Below are 24837 nucleotides of genomic sequence, written 5' to 3' on the forward strand. Positions count from 1 at the left end.
TTGAACTTATTATGGGAAATAAATATTTAAATAAAAACAAGCTGCTGATTATTTCACATTTTACTTGTGAGCAACGGCACATTTAAATCTTACAAATGTAGTTATTTGGCTTATATCGTGATATATATCGTTATCGCCTGAAATGAAAAAAACATATCGTGATATGAAAAAATCTCATATCGCCCAGCTCTACTTAGGGTTAGGGTTACTAACCCTAATGAAAACGGTGACATGGAGGGATGCAGTTCAACATGAAGGTGTGTCGTTGTGGTCATGTATGAACATAAATGAAACCTCACCGTTTCCTCTGTCGCAGGAGGGCACTACATCAGGCTCGGGGTCTTGTTCCTCTCAGGACACGGATATATCTCTACCGGGCGCCCTCTCCAGCAGCAATGCTGCATCCGCTAAACGTAATGACACCAACACCTTTACCAAGTATCACCACTGATAATCTTTAAAGGAAGTGGTGTGACTTGATGTCATAGAGAGTTCAAAAATACTACTTTAGTCTCCGTTACAGTGTATGCTCTGTTTGGCTGCTGGGCACATCACTTTTCTTGTTCTGTTTTTCAGCTGTAGATTGCCTTCCATCGTCATTCATGCCTCACAGTCTGGAGTCTCCACAGTCATTGAAGGATGTCTATGATAAACTAGGATGTGGGGATAAACTGAACGGCTGGACGAATGATTTAAACATACTCAGCAAGCCTGAACCAATCGCCGAATGTGAGACAAAGCTGGTTAATGTCTCCCTCAAAGCACAGCCTCAGCCTCAAGGTACAAGAAGCTCCATCGTGCATCTGTTGGTGTGTGAATGCGTGGACCTGTGTCCCATTTTTAAGTCTTTATGATAGACGAGTGCATGTGAAAAACAGTGCAGCTCATGATTCAGTAGGCTGTAAAACTACGTTTGGCAGCAGTAATGATTCTGTGTACCACTTTATCAGTCTCTCACACGCTCTTCTTTACAGCATTACTTCAGTTCACTGAAGTTTGTGGGCTTTCATTTATGGACAGCTCTTTGACTGGACCATTTTAACACTTTGATATTTTCTTTTTCTCAGCTGTTGTGTTTGGGATCATTGTCCTGTTACATGACTCAGTTTCGGCCACACTTTAGCTGTCAGACAAAGGAGTTCATGTTTGATTCAATGACTGCAACCTGCCTGGGTCATGTGGCTGCAAAACAAGCCTAAATTATCGCCCTTCCGCCAGCGTGCTTAACATTTGGTATGAGGTGATTGTGCTGATATGCTGTGTTTGGTTTGCACCACACGTGGTGTTGTACGTTATGGCCAAACATCTCCGCTTTGGTCTCATCTGTCCAGAGGACATTATTCCTGAGATTTGATCAGATGCAACTTTGCAAACTTAAACAATACATGTTTTTAGAGACTTTCTCCTGATAAGATCTTCAAACAAGAACTTGTTCAATGTTTTTCTGAGTGTTTGTCATGAACTTTAGCATATAGGCCTGTAGAGTCTGAGACGTAGCTTTTGGGTTTTTCCCAGTATTGCTCATTCTGTCCATCAAGTACATTTGCTGGGATGTCCAGTCCTGGGAAGATTGTGGCATTGTGTTAGCACAGCTGAATGCTCCAGACGAGAAAATTGTCAAAACTTCTGCTTTTTTTTTTTTTTGAGGTGCTCACACTTGCTGATGATCAGTTAACCAAGTGAATTAAATTAGTAACACCCAGCTGCCGCTTAGCTTCTTAATTCCTATGGGAGCAGTAGAGATGCACTTTGTTTTTCACAGGACCTGCCTGTTCTAGTTGCACTTTTCTTTTTGTTTTCCTGGACACATGGTACCGATAAGCTATCAACCTCATAATTCATGTTTCTGTGTTTTGCTGGCTCTGTCTAGTACAGGGCATTCAAGCGCACTTCGATCATTTTAGTGTAACTTTTATTTCTTCCTTAAGAAGATACAAATTAGAATCATAGTGATGCTGTTATCGTTCCTTTGTTCTTGACTAGTAGGCCCTGATAGCAAGTTACACTCCTATTCAGCTGATTGGTGTAACGTAACTTTGATTTGTAACAATTTACACTTTTGGTATAAAGAGTATATTTCACCCTTGCAGCAATGTTCAGCAAATAAGGCATAACTTTTTCTTGTTGCAGGTTACTCTCCTCCACCGCGGCACTCTCCTCCTCTGCAAGGTCCCATCTCCCAGTGGATTGCAATCCGGCGTGAGGAAATTGTCTCCCAGATGACGGAGGCTTGTCTGAACCAGAGCTTGGACGCCCTGCTGTCCCACTCCATGCTGATGAAAGAGGATTACGAACTGGTGATCAACCAGCCCACACGCACCGCTAAGGTCCGCCGACTTCTGGACACCTGCGACAAACACAACGAAGACTTCTCCCGCATTGTCGTCCGCAAGCTGCACGACAACAAGCAGATGAGCCTGCAGCCGTACCCGCCTGAAATCAGCTCGCCTATGGTGGCACCCAGCGCACCGTCACTGTCCATGTCCTACAATATCCCCAGGAAGATGTAGCAGCACTCACGGCCAAGACTTCCACATAAAGACTGTGCCAACTTGACACTAAAACTAACTCTTTCTTGTTCCGTGTCATCCAGACACTCGCCACGGTTTAGACGGAAGAACAGCTGGTTGAGCAACTAAAGTTACAGGTACAAAAACGTCATGTGTTACTATGGACACATCAACTCAAGATTTAAGGTTTTATTCTGTATGTTTAGAATCAAAAAGACTTTAACTGAAGCAGTGATTATTTTTTTAATGTTACGGATTTGATGTGAATATTTATTTGTAGTCCCTAAGTGGCTATATTGAGTGGTTTTCACTCTTTTTGGTATCTAATGCTTTTTGTCTGAAGACTATTAGATTAATGTTGGCCTGTTTGTGCGATCGTGTATCAGTATTTGCAGAATGCAAACGTCCTCATTTATTTGATGCAACTAAAGACAGGAGGACTGTTAACTGGAAAACCTGCTGTAAAAATAAGGTTTAACTCTTCTAGCAATCTTTATTCAAGTATCATGTATTTATGGGTTCTGGTCATGTTTACGGCCTGAGTGAGCGAGTGTATTGTTGTTCTATTTAAGCACAAGGTCTACAGAAAGTTTGAATAAGTGTTACTTTAAATAAGCGTTCCTGAACTTTAGCAGCTTTGCCAAACTAAGAGGAAAAGTTGGACTGAGTTGTGACCCAGTGGCAGACTGCATGGAAAGTTTTTACTCTTCCTCTATTTATCGCCAAGCTAAAGAGAGTCACAGGGTCACAAACTAAAGAGGAAGCTGAGAGGGTAATACAACACCCAGAAAGAGGGATGTGGGTATGTGTGTGTGTGTGTGTCTGCATATAGTGGGTCATTAAAATTGGACCAAGTATGTGCTCTCATTTCTTTCGGTCGGTTCAGTAGCGACCTCACCTCAGAGACTTCAGGCTTATCTGGATCTTTCCAGACTTGACCTATCTTCCACAGACTCTGAGCTGAGATTACAAATAAATGTATTCCAACTGAGCTTCTCTGCAGTAGCATAAGAAAAAAAATCGAATACATGAAAATCCAGCTTTGCTTGTAGCAGATCTTTAGTTTACCTGTTCAGCGTATTTTTCTTGAACGTTGCAACTTTTTTTGCTGTTGCTACGCAGTCTGCTCAAAACAGCAGCAACATGTTTATTAAATCTGTCAGTCACTGACCTGCAAGGCAGAAAACTGTTGCATAAGTATACAATAAGCAAGTACTGGTTTATCTGTTAAACTATACCTTTGTCTGCCACAGGGCTCTTTGTTAGCTCCTTGACATAATAAGCATATATTGTACGTTCTTTCTGCCAGAATATGCTGTAGTTACACAACAGATATTTTCTGTTTTATTAGCATGTGTGCTCCTGCAGTTAACATATATATTCAGTCAATTAGCCAACAAACGGCCCATTTCATTCCCCATTTGGCATCTTTTAATGTGCCAAACATATTTTGTTGTTGTTGTTGTTTAACCCTTCAGTGTCTCAAATAATCAAACATGCAAACCTATTCACAAACTGTCCTACACTGATTCTTAATAACTCCATTGCTTTTGCCTGTCAACACTTTCATCAGTAAGTAATTGTTTTGGTGGGTACGTTGTGTATGCATGTGAGCTTTTCTTTTTTCTTTTTAAATACACACGGGCCTTGCCGCCCTCAACACTGCCTTCACTTCCTCAAATGGGTGCTTGCAATGACAATATTAAGCCGTGGCTCTGGATTTCAGTACCACCTACAACACATTCATCACAGGACAGTCAGTGTGATTAATTAATGTTTTTTTTCCTACACATGTTCTGCATCATTCAGTCCAAAGTGACCACAGTTCAATGAAGACCTGAATCACACCGTGGGGAATGAGTCACAGCACACCAGACTTTGTAAAACACTGTTAGAGCAAATTAGGCTCGAATGACAAAATGTCATTTAGATTAGAAAGGCCGAGCAGGGTCGATCTGCTTCCGTATGTTGGACTGGTATTGTTTTTGAAATCTGTGCCTCATATTCTGCTTCTGGTCCCACCTCGAGTTACAGGCAAACGCCTTCTACGTGCATATCAAGCAAAGCTGAGTGAAAATGCTGTAGATTTGATAGTGGTGTGTATATGTTGTAACATATTTTTTTTACTGTTTTTCTGTGATGTGTTTATTTGATACTTGTAGAAATACCAACTGAAAAATACGGAGCTAATTTAGAGCCCTTGTATTCAGTAGTGTCAGCCGATTGAGCAGTTCTGTCAGAGGTTTAACATGATGTGTAGCTGTGGTTTCAACTAGGATTTTCTTTTTTTATATTGTGTCAAACTCTTCATTAAAATGGCTACTCTGTTTTTAATTTAATTTGGTCTCATTTCTGCTTCTTGTTTTTGTAACAGTAATTTTAAAGGAACACTTTGCTCCTTTAATATTACATGTGCTGCTGATTGATGTAGCAAAACCACCAAGGGACCACACAGTATGCTGTTGTAGATAACTGAATGGGCCTAACAAAAATACAAAGGTTCAGTGAGCTTCACTGAAAAATACACTTATCTGCCACTTTATTATGTACAGGTTGCTAATACTGAGTTGGACCCATTTTTGCCCTAATTCTTGGCAAAATAAATTCAACAAGTTGCTGGAAACATTCCTCTGAGATTTTGGACCATATCGACATGACTGCATCACACAGTTGCTGCAGATTTATCAACTGCATGTCTGTAATATGACTGTGCATTTGTGAAATATCCCAAAGGAACGCGTTGACATGACACATTATCCTGAAGGGTACACAGTGGTCATAATGATATGGACATGGTCAACAATAATACTCTGGTAGTCTGAGGTGATCAGCTGGTGCTAAGTGAAGTGTGCCAAGAACCACACTCTTACACCACTACAGTCATCTATACAGGGCAGGATATGCCAATACCTTTGTTTATGCCAAAGTGTCACTTAAATCACCTTTCCTATGATGTTTGGTTGAACTTGAGCAGCTTTCTTCGACTACATTAACATGCCTAAATGCATAGAGTTGCTACTATGTGTTTGGCTACCAATAACTAGATATTTGAGTTTACAAGAAGTTCAACTGGTGTACATGCCTATTAAGTGCACATGAAAGATGTATGAAGCCACATTGACATCACCTACTGGTTTGTGAATTTTTGGAGCTAGAAGGTATTTGGATTATTTAGCTAGCGCTAGATAGCTTGGCTAGCAAGGTGGATTAACAGCCAAAAACTAGCTAATTGATGCTAACTGCAGTAGAAAAGTGCACACTCTTTCTCAAATACTGAAGATGTCACCAACAACACAGAAATATTCAAGATATTCAGTGACTCGGACAAGCTGAAGTAAAGGTTAACGTACAACTAGAGGCTTAATTTGCCTATGTTGGCATACACCTGTTAGCTTCACAATCCATGACTTTAATGTTGAGTACAATTTAAACAGTCGAGTCTTCATCCTCATGGGCTAAATTACCAAAATAATTTTTGTAGCAGGCTATAAACATGTATATTGCTCCTGTAAAGCTGGGCATTTTAACATATCATGTGAGGACTGACTTACTTTTGAGCCGACCTCAAGTGGAAGTTGCACTTTTAGCCTTGGAGTTGGCTGCTTGGCAAGAAATAGTTTATTCAAGTTTGTACTTCACTTATAGATCGTTCAACAAACAAGCTGCTGGACATAGCTTTCTAGTCATTTTCCTGGCCTGCAGATGTCTACAAGGAGGCACAAAAACTCATAGTAGTAGAGTCTTCCTTCTGTATACCAGGGATGAGGTGGGTTATGCCCCTGGAAACACTCCCTGCAAATTAAGATAAGCTTAATGACACTTTTCATCACAGTATAAATAACTATCCTGTATGTCGGGTCAATTGGAGCTTGGCTCCCTCTGTCTCAGCTGTTGAAGGCTCTGTGTGGGCAAGAACGTCTGCTTGTCTCTGAAAATAGCACAGGGGGCAACATGAGAGTGTGGCCCAAGAAAAACACACGTTATGGAAGGGCTGACCTGCAGAGATTGCAACATCAACCATCCTGTTGGTGCCTCTCAGATGTGATCTCCCCCGGTGCCAGACTGGTGTTTCAGACCTGAGTGGTGGCCTGAGACAGACTGCATGTTCAGAGGAACAGACAGACTTGAAAACAAGGTAAGTTAATCTTTTGTTATTTACATGCCTGTATTATATGTCATGAGTCACTCGTGCTGTTCATTTATATCTATAATTATAAACAAAGGGGAGTGATCTGTGTTGGGGATTTGCATGCTTGTATTCTTAAGTATGAACATGTGTCCTGGAGAATTTTTTATTTTTTTTAATACATTGTGTGCTAGGTAAGTCTGTTAAATGTGAATAATCCCATCTAATTTTACCCTATCATCTCCATCTCAGCTCTGCTGGAATAATGGGGGATCTGAGACAGACCATTGGGGTCATGTCACAGACGATATGTCCGAGCTCACGAGTTCCATCTGAGGAGGACCTAAAGGCTCCAAATGGTGTTAAAGAAGAGAAAATGCAGATGAAGAGGGAGATTTCTCTCCTGAATGGGATCTGCCTCATTGTGGGCAACATGATCGGCTCTGGGATTTTTGTTTCACCAAAGGGCGTACTCATGTACAGCGCTTCTTATGGACTGTCGCTGCTCATCTGGGCTCTTGGCGGGATCTTCTCAGTGTTTGGGGCTTTGTGCTACGCAGAGCTCGGCACCACCATCACCAAATCTGGAGCCAGCTACGCCTACATCCTGGAGTCTTTTGGTGGCTTCTTGGCTTTCATTCGTCTGTGGACGTCCATCCTCCTGATCGAGCCAGCCAGCCAGGCTGTGATTTCGCTGACATTCGCCAACTACCTGGTGGAGGCTTTCTACCCCACCTGCCAGCCGCCGTATGCTGCTGTCCGCCTCCTTGCTGCAGCCTGTCTCTGTAAGAAACACAGCTGTGTCTGAATGAGTGTGCCCACTGGGTTTTGTATTGAGCTGTAAATGTGGATTTTTAAATGAAACAAAATGTGCTGTTGCAGTTTGCTGCAGAAAAAGCTTAAATTTACTAACTACTCACATTTGACTCTAGCATGCTTTTGGTATACCTACGAGTTCATGGTCAACTCAATGACAGCAAGGACATTGTTCCTTAAGTCTTGTAGTTTGTTTAGATGCAACTTTGCAAAGTTAAGCTATGCTGCCATGTCCTTTTTAGAGAGAAGAGGCTTTCTCCTCCCAACCTTTCCAAACAAAGCTATAGTCATTCAGTCTTTCTTTCTAAGTGCACTCTTGTAAACTGTAACATTTAACATGTTTACTGAGGCCTGTAGGGTCTGAGATGTAGCTCTTGGGGGTTTTTGCAGTTTCTCTTAATGTTGCAGTGTGACCTTGGGGTGATTTTGTTGGAACATCCACTCCTGGGATGATTGCGACATGTGTTAACACACACTTGAAACTCTAAACCACCAAACCGCTAAAACTTCAGCTTGATTTCTGTGGAAGGAGTGAGGATGCACTTATTTTCTCAATGCCAAGTCTAAATTTGTATCAATTAAAGCCATTTCATTTCTTTTTAACCTCTACAAACAATTATTAAATTCATTAATAAAGCATCTACTTGGTAAACCTTGGTTAAACACATTCCTGCACTGGGTTTTAATTACATAATTATGGTGATACAATCCAATATTGCTACTTGTAATTTTACCCTGATATAGCCACAGCTTATATTAAGTTACTACTGATGAACACCTACCCTTATCCACTCCTGCCAGTTCGAAAACACAGCCCAGGGGCTCGGTGGTTAGTGCTCTTGCTTCACTGTTTTCTGTTTCAAGCTTGGGCCTGAATTTTCTGTGTGGAGGTCTAGTTTGTCACTGGAGCTGCCCACTGCTAATGCTTCGAATGACTCAAATTAATTTCCTTACAGTCCCTAAACATGTATATCTTGCAGAATACAGTGTGGCTTTTATTGTGAGGCAGTCAGGAGAAATGTAAAATGTTTTGTTTCGTTTTGAATAGTTGAGTAAAACCAGATTAAAAGAGCTTTAGTGCTGCCCACAGTCACATCTGATCTATTCATGCCAGTACCAAACCCGATAGCCCTTTGTAGTACTGGCATAAGCTAAAGTTAGGCTGCCAGTCCCATGTCACAGAGTTTTGCAGTGATTGGATTGCAGACTGTAGCAAGCAGAAGTGTTATTTACGTGAGAGAGCAGCGATGCTGTGAATCACCCATCGCTCTACCAAGAAGTGTGATTCTGTTTTGGTATCCTCGAGCCATTTGCAGCCCACGTGACAGAAAGAAAGGAGCAGTGTGAGAGAGTCAGGTTTCTGTTTGCTACAAAGTGCTTTAGTTTCACAAACTGCTGGCTAAACTGCTGTGTCATGCAGGATTCCTTAATGTACATCGTAGAAAGCAGAAGCAGTGTTTCTGTGTTTGGTCATGTTTGTTCATTGCCTTCATCCTCTACTTTGTACCAGGTATCCTCATCTTCATTAACTGTGCTTATGTGAAGTGGGGGACTCTAGTGCAGGACATCTTCACTTATGCCAAACTGATGTCACTTTTCCTCATCATTATTATAGGAATCCTGAAGATATCCAGTGGTAAGTGAAAGTAAAAGTAAGAATTCGTGTGGGAAAGCTAAATAAAATGTTACACTCAAAGTAAAACTCGATCTTGTCTTTGTGTAGGAGAAACAAAGAGCTTTGAGAACCCGATGGAGGGCTCCACGGCAGACCCCGGCGCCATCGCTTTGGCCCTCTACTCAGCTCTCTTCTCCTACTCTGGCTGGGACACGCTCAACTATGTAACTGAGGAGATTTGTAACCCAGAGAGGTGACTGAGGCAGCGAAATGAAAAAGAAAATGCACTCAGACTCGTACGCTCGAGGCTCCATGGCAACTTCTGACGAGATTGTATTTCCTGCTTTTAGCTTAGTGATGAGAAATCCACTAAAAGTTAATTTTTGACAGTCCTGATCAATCAGAGTAGAAGGGTTAACATGCCTTTGAGCAGATTAGCTGAGATAGTACAGACAATAAAAATGAGCCACTGGACTCCTGCACTAAAACACAGCACTGACTATATTTTTAATGTCCACTCACAGCATTATACATCTGTGTAACGAGAACAAACAAAAAACATGACGGAGAATCATCTTAATGAAAGATTCGTGCAAAGCTGCTTATTTTGGAACACCATTAGGAAATCACAAATATACAGTGGCCCAATAAGAAAAACGCTGCAAAAGCACACAAAACAAAACGGAAATGGGGAAAAAACACAAGGGAAGTGTTTTTGGAGAGACAATAACCCGACGGACCAGTTGCAGGAACCCAAAACATGCTACGTATAATACTGGTGATGGATTTTTATGCTAATAGTTAGGCTAACACACTTACCTCTCATCTTTTCTTTCCTCACAAAACCGATAGATCCTCCACTACTTTTAAGTGTCTCCCAGCGCAATTCTTAGCATATTTTGGTTCCTGCAACTGGTCCGTGGAGTTATTGTGTCCCCAGAAACACTTCCCTTGTGCTTTTGGAAATCTGTTTTTTCCTATTTCCGTTGTCGTTTTTCCTATTTCTGTTTTCTTATTGCTGGTGTTTTCTTAAGTTGCAGTCCTTTTGGCCTCTCTGGGCCACCATACAATTAGCTATTTGTACGTAGATTATCAGATATCACCGACATTGAAGTCAAATAAATTCTCTCTAGATAACTTAAAGGAAAGCCCCCAAAACTCTGAAAGAGTGACTGTTTAATAGCCCTGATAAAATAAGTAAATTTCTCTACAGCCAGTGTTGTAGCTAAGGTAGAAAACCAATCCTATGAGTCATTTTCCATGTTACAGCAACAACTCTTCTTACCAATAACAAACACATTTCTAAAAAGCTCTTTTGATTCTGTGAAATGTTAAAATTAGCAGGATGCAAACCTAATATAAAAGCTTAGGGTCAGAAGGTATTTGTTTGAAAATTTTGTGTTTTGCATTGAATGTTTCACACATTTTCTTTAAATCCACAATATTGTAATTATTGTGCTTTTCACCTTCCAAAAGGCAGGTCATTGTTTTGTTTGCTCTTAGAAGCAGCAGATATTTTAAGCAAAAAAGTATTTAAAAAAAAACTACACTACACTACATCCACGCTCTTTGGTTCTGTCCACCAGTTCAGAAATTTTGGCGTGAGATATGTGAAGACTTATCAAAGTGTCTGAAATGTAACATTCCAGCCTCCCCTTTAGTATGCTTGCTGGGCAACTTGGATGAGGTCACTGCAGAAATAAACACAGCCCACGTTGTTTTTACGGCCCTATGCATTGCCAAGAAAATGGTCCTCATTAACTGGAAAAATAAAAATAATCTTAATTCTAACCAATATAGAAACCATCTAATAGATCACATTAGTCTTGATACAACATCTGCTATCACATTTGATCATTTGGGCTCCTTTGATCGGCTTCATCACCTAGTGGGGGTGGGGGGTCATGGTTTGGTCCTGCCTTCGCTATTGTGGTTGATATGGGGGTACGGACGGCCTTAAGGCGTCTGGGGAGTCCCTAGGGACGTTTCCCTAGAGGGACTAACCTGGGGGATGTGGCCATGACCTGGTTAGGAGCTCTGGGGCTCTTGGATGGTGTTTTCCTTGTGGCTGCGTACAGCGGAGATGGGGAGGGTCTGTGCTGACGGGCGTTGGTTACTGGCCTGGTAGCCTGGCTGCCCCTGGGAGGGTCCGGGACGGGTGCGGAGGCTTGGGGGTCTGGGGGTGCTCCGCCCCCCGGTCTGGGGTGCTGGCCGGGCCTTGGGGGCTTGGGTCCTGGCTGTTGTGTCGCCGGAGCAGTGGGCGGGTGGGTGCAGGGGGCTCAGCCCCAGTGCAGGGGGCCTCTCTAACTGGTGGGGAGGTTGTTATATCTTTGCATGTGGTCTCCTCACTACAGGACTTCACTCTGCAGGTGGGGGGAGAGATATAGGAGAGGTGGAGAATGAACTCAACCTGGGTGTCTATTGTCTTGTGTAGTTTGGGAGATGATTGGATGATGGGGTGGGTGCAGTTTTCTCTGGGGTGGAGTCGGGTGGGCTGCCCTGGACTCTGTGGGGCTGGGCGGTGCTGCTGCTGCGGGCCCCGGTCCGGATGGGTCTGGGCCCCCTTGCCCTGGTGGGTTCCAGAGTGTGGGGGTGCCTACTGGGGTCAGCGGGGGAGCTGGCCCCAGGGAGGGGCCGCTTGCCCCTCCCTTTCTTCCCTTCCCATCCTCAGCTGCCTCCCTATTCCCGCTCTACCACACCCACCCACACACGCATGGCTTGGGGTGCAGGTATGTCACCAGGGTGCAGGGGAGGCACTCCCCCTCTGTCCCCTTCTGGCCGCCTGTGCCTCAATTTTATTCTGCAACCTAGACATCCACATTACTCACACTCTCACATAACACATACATATAGGGCCTTGGGGGTGGGCACGTTTTACAGCATCCAGAGGATGGTTGGTGTACTCCAACCCACCTCTGGCGCTGGTGCCCTACCCTTTAAATGCATTTAGACACTAAGGGTTTTCGGGAAGAGCCGTGCTGCTCTCTGAGAGGAAGCTAGTACCATGCTCTCCTGAGTTTTAAATGCACTTTAGAACAGCACACAGCAACACTACATATGAGCGGGCGTAGGGAGGTTTGAGGTCTTCACTCACCCCGGTTCTGTTAGCCGTCAGGGCTGGGGGGCTGGGAGGAGGTGCTGGCCGTCAGACTGGGGTCTGGGATGCGGGGCCTCCTTGCTACTGCAGATAATTAGGTGGTCCGCTTGCCTCCACCCCAGAGAGAAGGGTTACATCTCCTGGGTCTAGGTGCGGCTTGCCCCTCTGAGGGCGGGGGTACCTGGACCTGGGATATAGAGTATGTTTGGGGAGTGCGACTGTCTGTGCAGTGTCTATTTGTGTCTGTCTACACGTTGGGTGAGTGCCGAGTATTTGGTTGTGCATATGGGGGTGGGAATGCACGTTTGTGTCCGCGTGCGCCTGTTCGTCTGTGTCTATATGTCAGGTTGGGTCTTAAACTCCACCTCTCTGGGAACATCTCAGGCCCTCTAAAGTACGGAGGCCTATCTCCCCTCACCACACTCCCTGCCGGTGGCTGATGCCCTCAGACGTTGCTGTGTTGGTGGTCCTTGTCATCTGGGGCTGGGCGCTCATGTATGTACCGGCTCACTCCTGGTGGCCGATTGGCGGGGCCGGGCGCCTGCGGCCCGGCTGGGCTCCTTCCGGGGGATGGGATGCCCTCAGGCCTCTGGCCTCTGGGCCTGAAGCTCGGTCCTCTCTGGCACAGCTGGCTGCCGGCAGAGCTCGCGGGCACGCCACTGCAACCCCCTCTGGCCTCTGCTCCGTAGCTGCGGGGTGACCTCTCCTTTGGGGCTCTCCTCAGCTCTTCCCAGGAGGGTGGCACGGTTCCTCCTCGGGTCCTCGTACTCTGGGGCCTCTGGATGTCTGGGGCCTGGATCTCCTCCATACCTGCTTCATACCCTGGAGGACGGGGCTGTGGCTCCCCACACTCCCTAGCAGATCGTTACATGGAGAAACCTTTGGAATACAAGCGTGCTGATCCACACAGGTGTGCACACAGGTGTACACATGGGTGTTCACGCGGACTACACCTTTCTTGGTTGCTGCCTCAAAGCACATTGTGCGCTGTCTATCTTGCGTGCTGCACAATATCATTTATTATTTAGTATCTACTGATATCTACTGCTAGCTAGTTTATTGTGATGGTGATGTTTTTTTTTAATTATGTTGCTCTTTGTTGTTTGCTTTCTCTTCTGTTTTTTTTTTCTCCATACAGGTGATCCAGGTGTCTCCCCTTCTCCCCTTTGGTTTTCTTTCTCTCTCCCTCTCTTTCTTTCATTCTTTCTCCCTGTCCTATCCCCCAGTCATGTCTGTCCCGTTTGTAGCAACTGCAAATAAAATAAATTCATAATTATAATAAAGGTCAATCAAATGGACCAATATGGCAAGGTCATGATGATCCACTTGGTAAAATAAATCCGCTTGGCATCTTTCTTGGCCTTAAGACAACAATTCTGATGGCCAAAGATCCAAACGGGACACAAAAAAAAAAAAAAAACTACACTACAGAGGCATTACACACTACCTGCCCATCACCAGACTGTGTGCAGACCCATTTGGACACCAGCTGGGAACGACAGCGAAGCATGCAGAAGCTACAGAGTCCTTCAAAAACTGGTGGAGACCAAAACAAGAGCTAAAAGACAGCAAATAGTGGACATTTATGAGACAGAAAAATGTTTGACTCCCAAAGAGGAGCTACTAAAGCAACCTAAATGGTGATAATACACCTAATTTCATTATCACAGGTTTAACTGCAGATGATTTCAGTTACTTTCACGAGTCTTGTTGTAGCACAGCGTCCCATAACTGTCTTTTAATCACTATCTGAACACTTTTAAATTGTGTATTGTTGGCATGAAACCAGCTGCTATTCTTTGTCCCAGCTCTGTGTAAAACATATTCCTGAACAAAAGGAAATGAAGTGTAGGAGCTGAAGTCAGATTCTTCTGTAATCGCCGTGTGTGATTATGCTTTTGTTGCAGAAATCTGCCCCTGGCCATCGCCATTTCCATGCCCATAGTGACCATCATCTACCTACTGACCAACGTGGCGTACTATGTGGTTCTAGACATGTCCTCTCTGCTTGCCAGTGACGCTGTCGCTGTGGTGAGACACCTGAGAGTTTCGTTCCTGCTAAATATAGGTCTGTTCAGCTTAGACCAGGACATTTTGTTCTCTGAGATGAAAACAGGACTTGAGAAAATAAAGTAATGTAACATCTACGTCAGCTGCAGAAAATATAAGGGTTTAAGGCCGCGACAGACCCTTAGGAAAACTGCTCAGATCTCTTCATCGTCAATATGTAGTGTGAATTAACCAATGCAAATGTGACCCCACAGACATTTGGAAATGCGGTCCTGGGGCCGTTCAGCTGGATCATCCCTGTTTCTGTAGCCATGTCCTGCTATGGAGGACTCAATGCTTCCGTCATTGCTGCTTCACGGTAATGAGAAAATACAGAGTGTGTCCCAACTTACACTTTGATGGCACTTGTGATGGAAGTATGACTGATGAAGTATGTTCCCACTAACCTTCCACCTCGCTGATCACACAGGCTGTTTTTTGTTGGAGCCAGAGAGGGTCACCTCCCCAACAGTCTGAGTCTGATTCACCTGAAGCGCTACACGCCCATACCTGCTCTGCTATTCAACGTTAGAAACAAAACTGCCTCGTAAAACACAAATGAACGTGTTTCATCATACCACGATCCCATGGGGATTCTTTACTTGTCCTTGTGCTGTGTGGCTACAGGGCTTAATGGGCCTGATTTTCCTGTGTGTGAGGGACGTGTTTCAGCTCATCAACTACTTCAGCTTCAGCTACTGGCTCTATGTGGGTCTCTCTGTGGCTGGCCTCATCTACCTACGCATCACCCAGCCGGAAAGATACAGACCTGTCAAGGTGACGCTTCTTTTTTTTTTAAGTTCGACCTTTTTTGAAGAAAAGGTCAGAGATCCAAATAACATGATATTTAGGATCCACATCATTCCCTATATGCCTCTATGCTGTCAACACCAACAATGCCAGCAGGAAACCTAGCTTTAAATAGCTATATGGCATTAATATCATATAATTCTGACTTTCAGAACAATCTACTATCCTTGATAGAGAGGTCAGAGGTCAAATATGGCATGATATTTTATCATATACAGGACTTTCTAAATGTTACCAACACACACCACAGCTGTAAGAGGTTATAAGAGGCAGTCAGCAAAGCGTTGGCTTTGGTGTGATATCTAGCGCCCAGTAGGTTTACATACAAACATTTGAAAACAGGAAAGCTGGCATGAACGGTGCCAAAGAGAGGAACCGAAACTGATAAGGATGCGTGGCAGTCTGGGATCCCAAATTAAAACAGGAAGTCACGAGCACATTAAGAAAGGTCAGATATGTATTTTGTTTGACGTGACATAATTTCTGTATGCAAGCTTGCCAACTTCTTTGACCTTCACAATTAACGTCTCCGAGTTTATTTACACTAGATTAACAATTCATGGTTTAAAGATTATACCCATTCAGCTGTAGCGCTGCTGAAACACTAGCATGAATGAGGAGAAAATGCGTGACTTGCCCCTCGTTATCTACAACACAAAAGCAACAAATACACATTTAAGAGTGAATTAAGCTGTCGAGTGGTTGTAAGAAAATATAAAAACATTTTCAGATTCTGCTAAAGTGCTGTCCCCAAATCTGACCTCTCCCATCACAACAAACTGTTTTCACTTCCTGCTACTGCCATCTGTTCCTTGTTTATACATCAGCTTCCATATGATGAAATAAAATCAGGAATTGTGTAAAGAAAGAAAGAAATATAAATAGTTACCATAGTTGCATGCACTCAGAATTCAAGTGTGGTGTTGTTTTGTCCACACTGAGTGATTATGAACGTAAAAAGGTGGTGAACACTGTGTTTTGAACCATTGCTCTTCATGTCAACATACACATTTAAACACTCAGAGATTCTCAGAAAGACTAACCAGATGTGCGTGTCTCTCTTCACAGCTCACCTTGTTCTTCCCCTTCATCTACTGTTTTTGTAGCCTGTTCTTAGTCATCGTCCCTCTGTACGGTGACACCATCAACTCCCTCATAGGAATTGGTATTGCACTGTCTGGTGTGCCAGTTTATTACGTTGCCATTTACCTGCCTGAGGAGAGAAGGCCTAAATTCATCCGCAAGCTAAACAGTAAGACTTAAAATCTATATTTTATACTGTTTTCAGTTTTTCTCTAGGCCTCGTTGTTGGTTGAATATAGTATAGTCATGTGAAAAACTAAGCACATCTTTACTGCTTCCATAGGAATGCAACAATTGCAGTGAGAAAGAATGTGAGAGATGGCATGATGTTCTAACCTGGCAGCTCAGCTTAGGTTTGCAAAGTTGGATCAGCGTTTTCTGGACAAACGTAGAGATGTAAATCAAACACAGCATATCAGTGCAAACACCTCATACCAACTGTAGTGGAGGGTGATGGTTTTAGCTTATTTTGCAGCTGTGCATAAATGAATGGCTGCAAACCTCAATGAACTGAAGCAGCGTTTTAAAGAGTTGGCCAAAATATCGCCACAATGATGTGACAGACTCATAAAGTAACACAGAAAGTGATCGCTTCAAGTTATTGCCTTTAAAGGTGGTTTCACAAGCTACAAAAAGATTGGGTGTACTCAGTTTTTCACAGGACTGCATAGCATTCTGTTCTTTTCCTTTTTCAAAGAAGTGAAAACGCCCTGATTTAAGTCATTCTCCTTAGAATTACGTGCTACATGTCCTCCTTTCGCCCTTTACCCAGATTGCCAAATACCGCCGTCTTTAACATCAAATTCAGCATTAGTCATCCTGAATCATGAATCAGCTGTAACTGACCTCTTCTCTTCCTCTCTCTCTTCCCATCCCTCCCACATCCTCCGCCGTGTCCTCGTCTAGCCTTCGCCACCAGATACACCCAGATGTTGCTGTATTGCTGCATGACTGAATCTGACACAGAGGAAGAAATTCATGGAGGCATTAAAACACAATGAAGCTGCAAACAGACTCCCAAAGCCTTGTTCACGGAAAACAAGGCTTTGCATGTACTCTCAGCGTTTGTGAGGATTTCTCAAATGAAAGACAAATAATTTGAGAAACTGGTGACGTGATTTCTTCAGTAAACGTGCTACACTTTTCTACTGAGAGCAAAGAATATCTTCTATGAGGATATACGTTTAAAAATGTTGCCAAAACTAGATTTTTATTTTTGAGAGTTTTGTGAAGATGTAAGCTGATCACCTTTTGTCTGATTAACACGTTACGTAATGAAAATCCTACTGTCGTGGTCATGTGATCACAGTCTTCAGTTTTCAGAAGCATATTTAAACTTAATATTCATCTCTGGATTTTTTTTTACAGTTTGATTATATTCATATGTGGATGACTGTGTAAAACACTATTAACAATGTCGCTTTCAGCTAATGCAACTGATTCCTGAGCCGCTTCTCTGCAAAGCTGTTTCACTTCAGGCATTTTCAAAATGTTTGCATCTTCTTCTTTTTTGTTTTTGAGAGAGAGATAGCCAAGCTTTTTTTTCCACCAACCAAACATTTACTGCAGGCTGGTGGGAAAGTCCCTCACACATTCGCTCACTGTCCTTCGGCACTTTACAGCTTTGTGTGTCTTCTGTCAGCAGCTCTGAAACCTGCACGAGTGCAGAACAAAACAATCAACGTTTAGATTTTATTTAAATGGCAAACCGTCTAATAATTTTACTATTTGAAAAACTCATCTGAACCAAAGAGCTTCACCTCCGTATTTTTATTCTTGCACTTTTATTCTTGCTGAAATATCTCAAACAAATACGTTTCTCTCCCTTTTAGGACAATCTGTGTTTAAGATTTGTTGTGATTGGCTGCTCCTCACAAACAGAAGGTTCGAGTGCTTACAGTCAGAGCTGCGTGCCTGGGGTGGCCAAATTACTGTATCAATTCACTCTGACAGGAAACAGAGCCAAGGGTAGAAAAATGAGCAGTCTGAAGCAGCAGATTCTTATTCTATTTCTTTTTTAAATGAATGTATGTATGTATAATGTGTGAATATTCTCTCAAATCTGTATCCATCTGTATTCAGAATACCAGTCTTTAAAAGCTTGTGATCATGCTCTCCAGAATGTATTCTAACCTGGAAGTTATAAATGATGTAAAGTGAAATGAACTTGAAAAAAAGAAAAGATTAAACTAATTCCAATCTGCATGCCGTCTTTCATCAGCTTGCTAGAGTATGTGGCGTTAACATCCACAGCGTGAAGAGGTGAAAGCGGCTTTCAGTATGACTTAGTTAGTATTCTGATTAGTTTGACTTAGTAGAGAAATCAAAATGATTTCAATACGACTGAGAAACCATGTGTGCTCAGTGACCTCGACGTCGCACAGTAAAGCAAACGTTACTCTGTCCAGTCTTGTTTTGGGCCCATGAGCTCCAGACTGAACATCAGATTGTTTTCAATTAGATTTTAAATTAGACCCAAGTTAGACCTCCTGACTTTATCAGGAAAATATTTGCTGACGTCACAGAGAAAGCAAGCCCAGACCTTTCTACACAACTTTTTTTTCCAATTACAGGAGTCTCCCCCTGCTGGCTGTTGCAAAGAATACAAGCTTAAGAAATGCTGAAAAGCTCAATCAATCTTTTGCACACTGTCTATGCTATGCACAAGACAAGTAATAGTCTCAGTATAAAACAGGAAACAAACAAAAACCAAAGTAATAAATATCATGGATTTACAGTTTATTAACCAGTTAAAAGATTCATGTAGTTACATCCTACTGAATGTATGTGTTATAAACGCTCTATTATTATATCTTTTGTGGACATTTTCTGTTTATGGAGAAGGGCACACTGTTCAAAGCAAACATTTCTCAGAGGCAACATATGGAGCCTGCAGGATCCGTTCGTCTCTTACAGCAGGGCGCACTTGGCGGCATCAAACCCAGGGCAGATCCACTTGTTGCTGAACTTTTTGTATCCCTCGGCGTCGCTCAGTGTACTTCCTGAGCAGAGAGAAGCAAACATTGCTGATGTGATTTCATAATTCACAGTAACATCGAGCGATTATTCCACTTACCGTCCATCAGGTTCTGCATGCTGCAGTAGTTTGTGCCGTTATCAGCTGGATCTGTGGAGAACTCAGACACCGCCTCTCCCTGCTCGTCAGAAACATGTTGGCTTGTCAAACAAGAAATTCTGGGAGTAAATCTGATGAAATGTTCAGCGTTCTGATTTTATCTCCGATCAAGCATTCTACCATACTTGTAGTCTGTAATTTATACACAGTTTATACACACTTACGGTCACTTTGCAAATTGTGGACTGCTCTACAAGGAACTGAAGGTCGTTCACTTTCTTTGTTCTGGGAGATGTGTGCGTGGCTATGATCAGGTTGGGAGCTGATGACACAAGCTGTCAAGACATTTCAAGCTGATTGAAGTCTGACAGTAACATTTTATGTAACACAAAGTGCCAGAAGGAGTCTGATGAGTTTGCAGGCTTGGCAAAATGACAGCTGAGAGCTCAACCTAGGTTTGCCACTTATCTGTACTTTAATTTTAATAACTGTACAGTACTGTTTTGGTAACTATTGTCTATGATGTAAATATGTAAAAATGTTTGTGTGTTTCTGTTCTATGTCTTGTACCCTGCTCTGTTTGTACATGTGTCTTTTTGCTCCTTTTACAACCAAATTTCCCCTTGTGGGACAATTAAAGGATTATTCTATTCTAAAACGTTAAGGCACCTAAACAGTATACCTACAGGAACTGCTTGACCTGGGGAAAGTCCTGCTATGCTGATGTTAATGCCAGAGAAGAAACTCTGCAGTTATTGAGACAGCAGTGTTTTGGTGACATTTCGATGCGATTCATTCAGATTCGGTGCGCCTGCTTGTTAGCTTTACATGGTCTGACACTTTCAAGACTGAGTTCCTGTGGTTTTCTAAATACTTCTACTATGCAATAATACCACTTACCGCTGTGCTACTTTCAGTTTCTCCCTTGCAACAACTTTACAGCAGGCAGCAGGTAGTTCTGCATGTTTGATCTGGCAGAGTTTGTGGGTCTGTGGGTCTTTGCTTTTAGCAGTAACTCATTCATTTAAATAGATACATCAAGAAAGAGATCACTTTACCCAAATCCCATAAACAGCATTTATAACCTACATAGCAAATGTTATTAATGGTTAGCAAATGCTTCATCTTCACTGAGGGTGAAGTTTGAGGTTTTTTAGTGTAAAAAATTTATCGCACGCTTTAAAGAATAGGAAGTGATGTGTCTGACCTCATAGGAGCACTGCTCTCCTGCATACAGACAGCTTCTGCTGATCTGCCAGGCTTTGATCTGGCTCACAAGCCTTTCAGAGACATTGCTGCAGGAGATGCCAAAGAGCCTGCAGAGCAGAGCAGTGAAATTATTCAATCAAAATGTGTTGACAGAAGCACAAGAAATATCAGTTCACTTAAAGAGAGATGTTACTTTAAGAAGAAAAAAATGGAAACTGTTCTCTGCACAGACATGACTAATGTGAGTGCACAAACACGACCAAAGAAGACTGAATTGAACATCACTGCAACAAAACTTCTGCATCTGATATTAATAACTCCTTGAATTCATTTTAGAAAAAGGTGCACTGCAAAGTGTATAATTCAACATCTCAATTCCACACACAAATCCTCAAAGACGATACACGTTACCATTTGATTTTGCAGTGTGCAGTGCGTTCAGCCGGAGAGATGCTGAGTGTTGCCCCCACAATCAGAGATGAAGATAAAAAGAGGAATCTCAGGTCCATACTAAAGGCGGGTATGCTGAAGGTCGGTTTGTAGTGTGCAAACGTCTCCTAAGTGTCTGCTCAAACTGTCCCTGGGGTTTAAAAGAGCACCCGGCTCATGTGGAAGACTGGAGGAGGTCAGTGTAAGGTTGATTAACATGGCCTGTGCAGTGGGAGATGGGACAGTTATATATGCAATTAGACGCAGCTGGTTATTTCTGTGTCTTTCATTCTGGATATTCAATACACTGAATATTTTTTAAACTGATTTCCTGCTTTCTGCAGTCGAGCATTTCCATGGAAGATGTGTTCAAAGGCGTGAAACTGGATTAAAACACAGCATGTAACCGTGTAAGAAACCATTCTCAGCTACACACATTCCTTTAGTCTCCTTTCTACCTCCCAGGATCAAACTTTGGGTGTTTTGTGAGTGTTTCTTTTTTCTTTTAAGCAAGCAACGAAGACGAAAACGACTGTTCTTCAAGAAACCTGGAGAAATTACAGGAAAGCTGCCCAAGAGAGTTCAGAGTGTGTTGAAGAATAAAGGCACACACCATTTTTACTGCACCCATTCCTAGCACAACTTTTTCCCCAGTGTTGTGTTAATCAATTATATTCCTTGTTAAATGTTAAATGATCAGTCAGGTTCTAACTGTAAATCATAGGATCACTTGGACACAACTGAAGTTGAGAACAGCTGCACAGGACTCTCCCAGGTCTAAAACCGGTTATGTTGGGGTTTTTTTTAGTGCAACGACAGAGCTGACTGCGGTCAAACAGCATTTGTTATGGAGCACTGCGTGCTCAAAAAAGAAACATTTTAATCTCTTTGGCATAACTAGAAATCTATGAGACATGGTTTAGTTTTGGTTGATGAAAAATAATGAGGCGAACGAAATCATTTGCTGTGGGTAAAAAATGGTGAAAAGGTGGGTCAAAGTGGGACAAGGCATGAGTGTGTGTTGCCACCTAGTGGCTGAAAGTGGAAGTTTCCATTTGAAAACCTTCAGATTCACTCCGTGATTCCACTGAAATGTCCTTCCAAGACAAAACTGTGACAGTTTCCCTTTTGTCAGACTCCACCCTCAGTCTCAGCTCAGATGGTTCTGATAAACAACAAGTTTTGGTGTTACTGTTCAACTTTAGTGCTACAATGAATTCATTATGAAGTGAGTAAAAGTGGCTGTCCAAAGTACAAAACAAAACCTTTATTATTGATGACCATGTTCATTCCTTAATGACTCATCTCCTGATGGCTGTTTCCAGCAGGATAATGTGCAATGTGACAAAGATCAAATCATCTCAAACTGTTTATTTTTAATATGACAATGAGTTCACTGTATCCAGATAGCCTCCACACTCATCAGACCTTAATCCAATAGAGCGCCCTTTGGGATTTGTTAGAACAGGATTTTCACATCATGGATGTGAAAAATCAGTTCAGTATGGAGCAAAATGTTTGAGGATTGTTTCCAGCATCTTGATGAATAAATGTCATAAAGAATTAAGAAAGGTCTGGAGGTAGTTGTACCTAATTAAGTGGCCATATATCCAAACACAAGACAATGTCAAAAACATTTTGCACAAAAATAATCTAGGTTGTCTGGACATGAAATGTATCAAAAACATTAATTTACTTTTATAAATAAAAATGATAAATTAGCATCTAAAAATTGTATAGAAGAAGAAGAAGAAGAAGAAGAAGAAGAAGAAGAAGAAGAAGAAGAAGAAGAAGAAGAAGAAAGGAAGTATGCCCATTTTCAAAACAAGTGCTCTCTCCACCTTCTTTGAACTGTGTTGCTGGCATGAACTTTAGATTTTCCAAAAGACAAACAACATCACAACTCATCTTACAACTTGTTTTAATTTATTATTACATTTAAATGATTTGCATATAATTACATTATGTTGTTCCAGTTTTATACAACAATTGTTTCCATATCTTTTGTAGAAACAGAGGTCTCTACTACAAAGCAACTTCAGCATAACAACAGTGTCGTTGGATTTACTTACCCTACACTGAGCATCAGGATAAAGTGTCACATAAAGCTAGTTATCACAGTTAATAATAATAATAATAAAAATAATAATAATGGATTGGATTTATATAGCGCTTTTCAAGGCACCCAAAGCGCTTTACAATGCCACTATTCATTCACTCTCGCATTCACACACTGGTGGAGGCAAGCTACGGTTGTAGCCACAGCTGCCCTGGGGCAGACCGACACAAATTTAACCATTTTAACAGATGACTGCAGCAGCACATCATTCAGCGTGATGGTAGATAACAGCTGAAGCTGATTTCATTTGGGTGAAAATTGGGTCAAGATCAAAGTCAAAGGTCACACCAAATGTAAAAACACAGTAGATACGTTATATTACCCTCAGTTTTTATGGATTGACTTCAAACTTCACAGAAATATACTTTGCCTTAGAGGACATGCGTACCTGTTACCACCCGACATTAAAGTTGCCTTAAAAAAGAAACCATATTGAGTATAATATAGTATACGAACTGGCATGGAGAGAACCGTTTATTCTCTCCACTTCAGTTTTTATTCTCAAAGGTAAGACATCAGCATGTTGTTATAAAAGCAGGTTGGTGTCAGCATGTCGTAATTAAAAACATCCAAATTTTAGCACATCCCCTGCTTCTGGGGCTGCACATTAAACTGGATCTATGTAAACATTAAAGCTTACTGTCCCACAGCCCATTAAAAGAGAGCTGGAAAAAGCTTCATGTATACTTCATGTACATTTCCATCGGTGTAAAGGAGACTTTACAGCAGGATTAGAATGAGGTATTCATATTTTCTGCATCATTAAATGAATACATGCATATTTCTGTGACATTGTGACGCACAGCTTGTGCTTCATTCAGTGGTTTTAGAAAATCACAGCTTACCAGCTTGCAAATATGAACCATTTACTCCCGGCAGAGAATCTGTGTTGTGCTCAAAGCATGTTGTAAAAAGAAGAATCAGCGCTTCCAGAAAATTTTAAACCAAAACTCTGAACATCCTCTCCCAACAGCTTTACTTCTTAATCTCTCAGCTGCTTTTGTTTGTGCTTTTAAGGGTTTGAGTGTAGAGATGAAATTGTAATTAAGTTATACTGCAATATACTGTAATCCAGTAAGATGTAAACCATCACTGTAGTACAGAAAACTCAGGGTTATCTGGTTACGACGAAATCCTGTTTCCTCTGTTTTGGATACTTAGTAACTCAGTTTGATCACAAAGCTACAGAGTTCAATTTCAAGCACTTTGATTCATCTTTAAAACAGCTGAATCGCCCATCTTCAGGTTTTTGGACATTTGTCACACACAAGAGCTTATAGCTACTTTCATTCTTTACAAGCAATTCATTGCACAGAGGGAGTGGCCAGTTTCTGACATACAAAAGAATTGGATTGTTTGGTCATTTTTGTTTCGATATTCAATGTTTATCTTCCATGTTGAAGACGTTGCCTTATTCAAGTATTAGAAACACATCAGTTCAATTCCTCTGTTAAAGACTAATATAAAACCATCACCTGAAAATGACTATAAATATCTGCCGAAGTGAACTTTACATATCCCACTCAGATAACCGAGTCGAGCTATGATCAACACAAATCAAACGAGTAAAGACAAGCTTGTGAGGTGTCAGACTTTGGTGATGTTTCTAATTTTCAGACTTATACTGGAATCTGGTAGCTCTTGTTTGATGCGCTGGCCAAGCTGAAAGACATCATTTTTAAACCCATTATTTTGAGTCACTCATTGACACACATACAGAACTGGCTGTTACAGTTTCTATCGACATTAAGCTTATTTTGTAAAAAGACAGGTACCTCGTTCAAGATCAGCTGAGCTGTCGTCTCATTTAGATCAAATGGGCCAGCGTACTGGACATAAGCCTGAAGGATTGCCACGTCTGAAAGATCAACAGAGAAAAATTAATCAAAATCAGACCT

At 42.0% G+C, this 24837-nt stretch overlaps 2 protein-coding genes across 3 annotated transcripts in view; both read left to right on the forward strand.

Moving 5' to 3' along the window:
• Positions 1–4832, forward strand: part of ripk2 (receptor-interacting serine-threonine kinase 2) — a 13488-nt gene extending 8656 nt beyond the window's left edge. Inside the window, exons 9-12 of one of the 2 annotated variants that reach the window (XR_312291.2) lie at positions 317–413; positions 577–780; positions 2131–2647; positions 4320–4832. Coding sequence is in view for 1 of the 2 variants with exons in the window: in XM_005752472.2 (XP_005752529.1) it covers positions 317–413; positions 577–780; positions 2131–2510 (681 nt within the window). In the remaining variant the exon portion in view is untranslated. Of the gene's footprint in view, positions 1–316; positions 414–576; positions 781–2130 lie in introns of both variants that reach the window. The other variant, XM_005752472.2, reaches the window with a different exon arrangement.
• A 1687-nt stretch (positions 4833–6519) lies between these two features.
• LOC102200470 (Y+L amino acid transporter 2) lies at positions 6520–18309 on the forward strand. The gene is made up of 10 exons (XM_005752473.1): positions 6520–6645; positions 6889–7421; positions 8963–9088; positions 9176–9320; positions 14072–14195; positions 14429–14532; positions 14644–14740; positions 14841–14990; positions 16092–16275; positions 17013–18309. Exons 2-10 carry the CDS (start codon positions 6902–6904, stop codon positions 17105–17107), a joined length of 1545 nt encoding a protein of 514 aa, XP_005752530.1. The 5' UTR covers positions 6520–6645; positions 6889–6901; the 3' UTR covers positions 17108–18309.
• The last annotated feature ends 6528 nt before the right edge of the window (positions 18310–24837 follow it).

Source organism: Pundamilia nyererei, unplaced genomic scaffold, assembly GCF_000239375.1.
Source record: "Pundamilia nyererei isolate P.nyererei 1_Seehausen unplaced genomic scaffold, PunNye1.0 scaffold00362, whole genome shotgun sequence".
Taxonomy (NCBI): Eukaryota; Metazoa; Chordata; class Actinopteri; order Cichliformes; family Cichlidae; genus Pundamilia; species Pundamilia nyererei.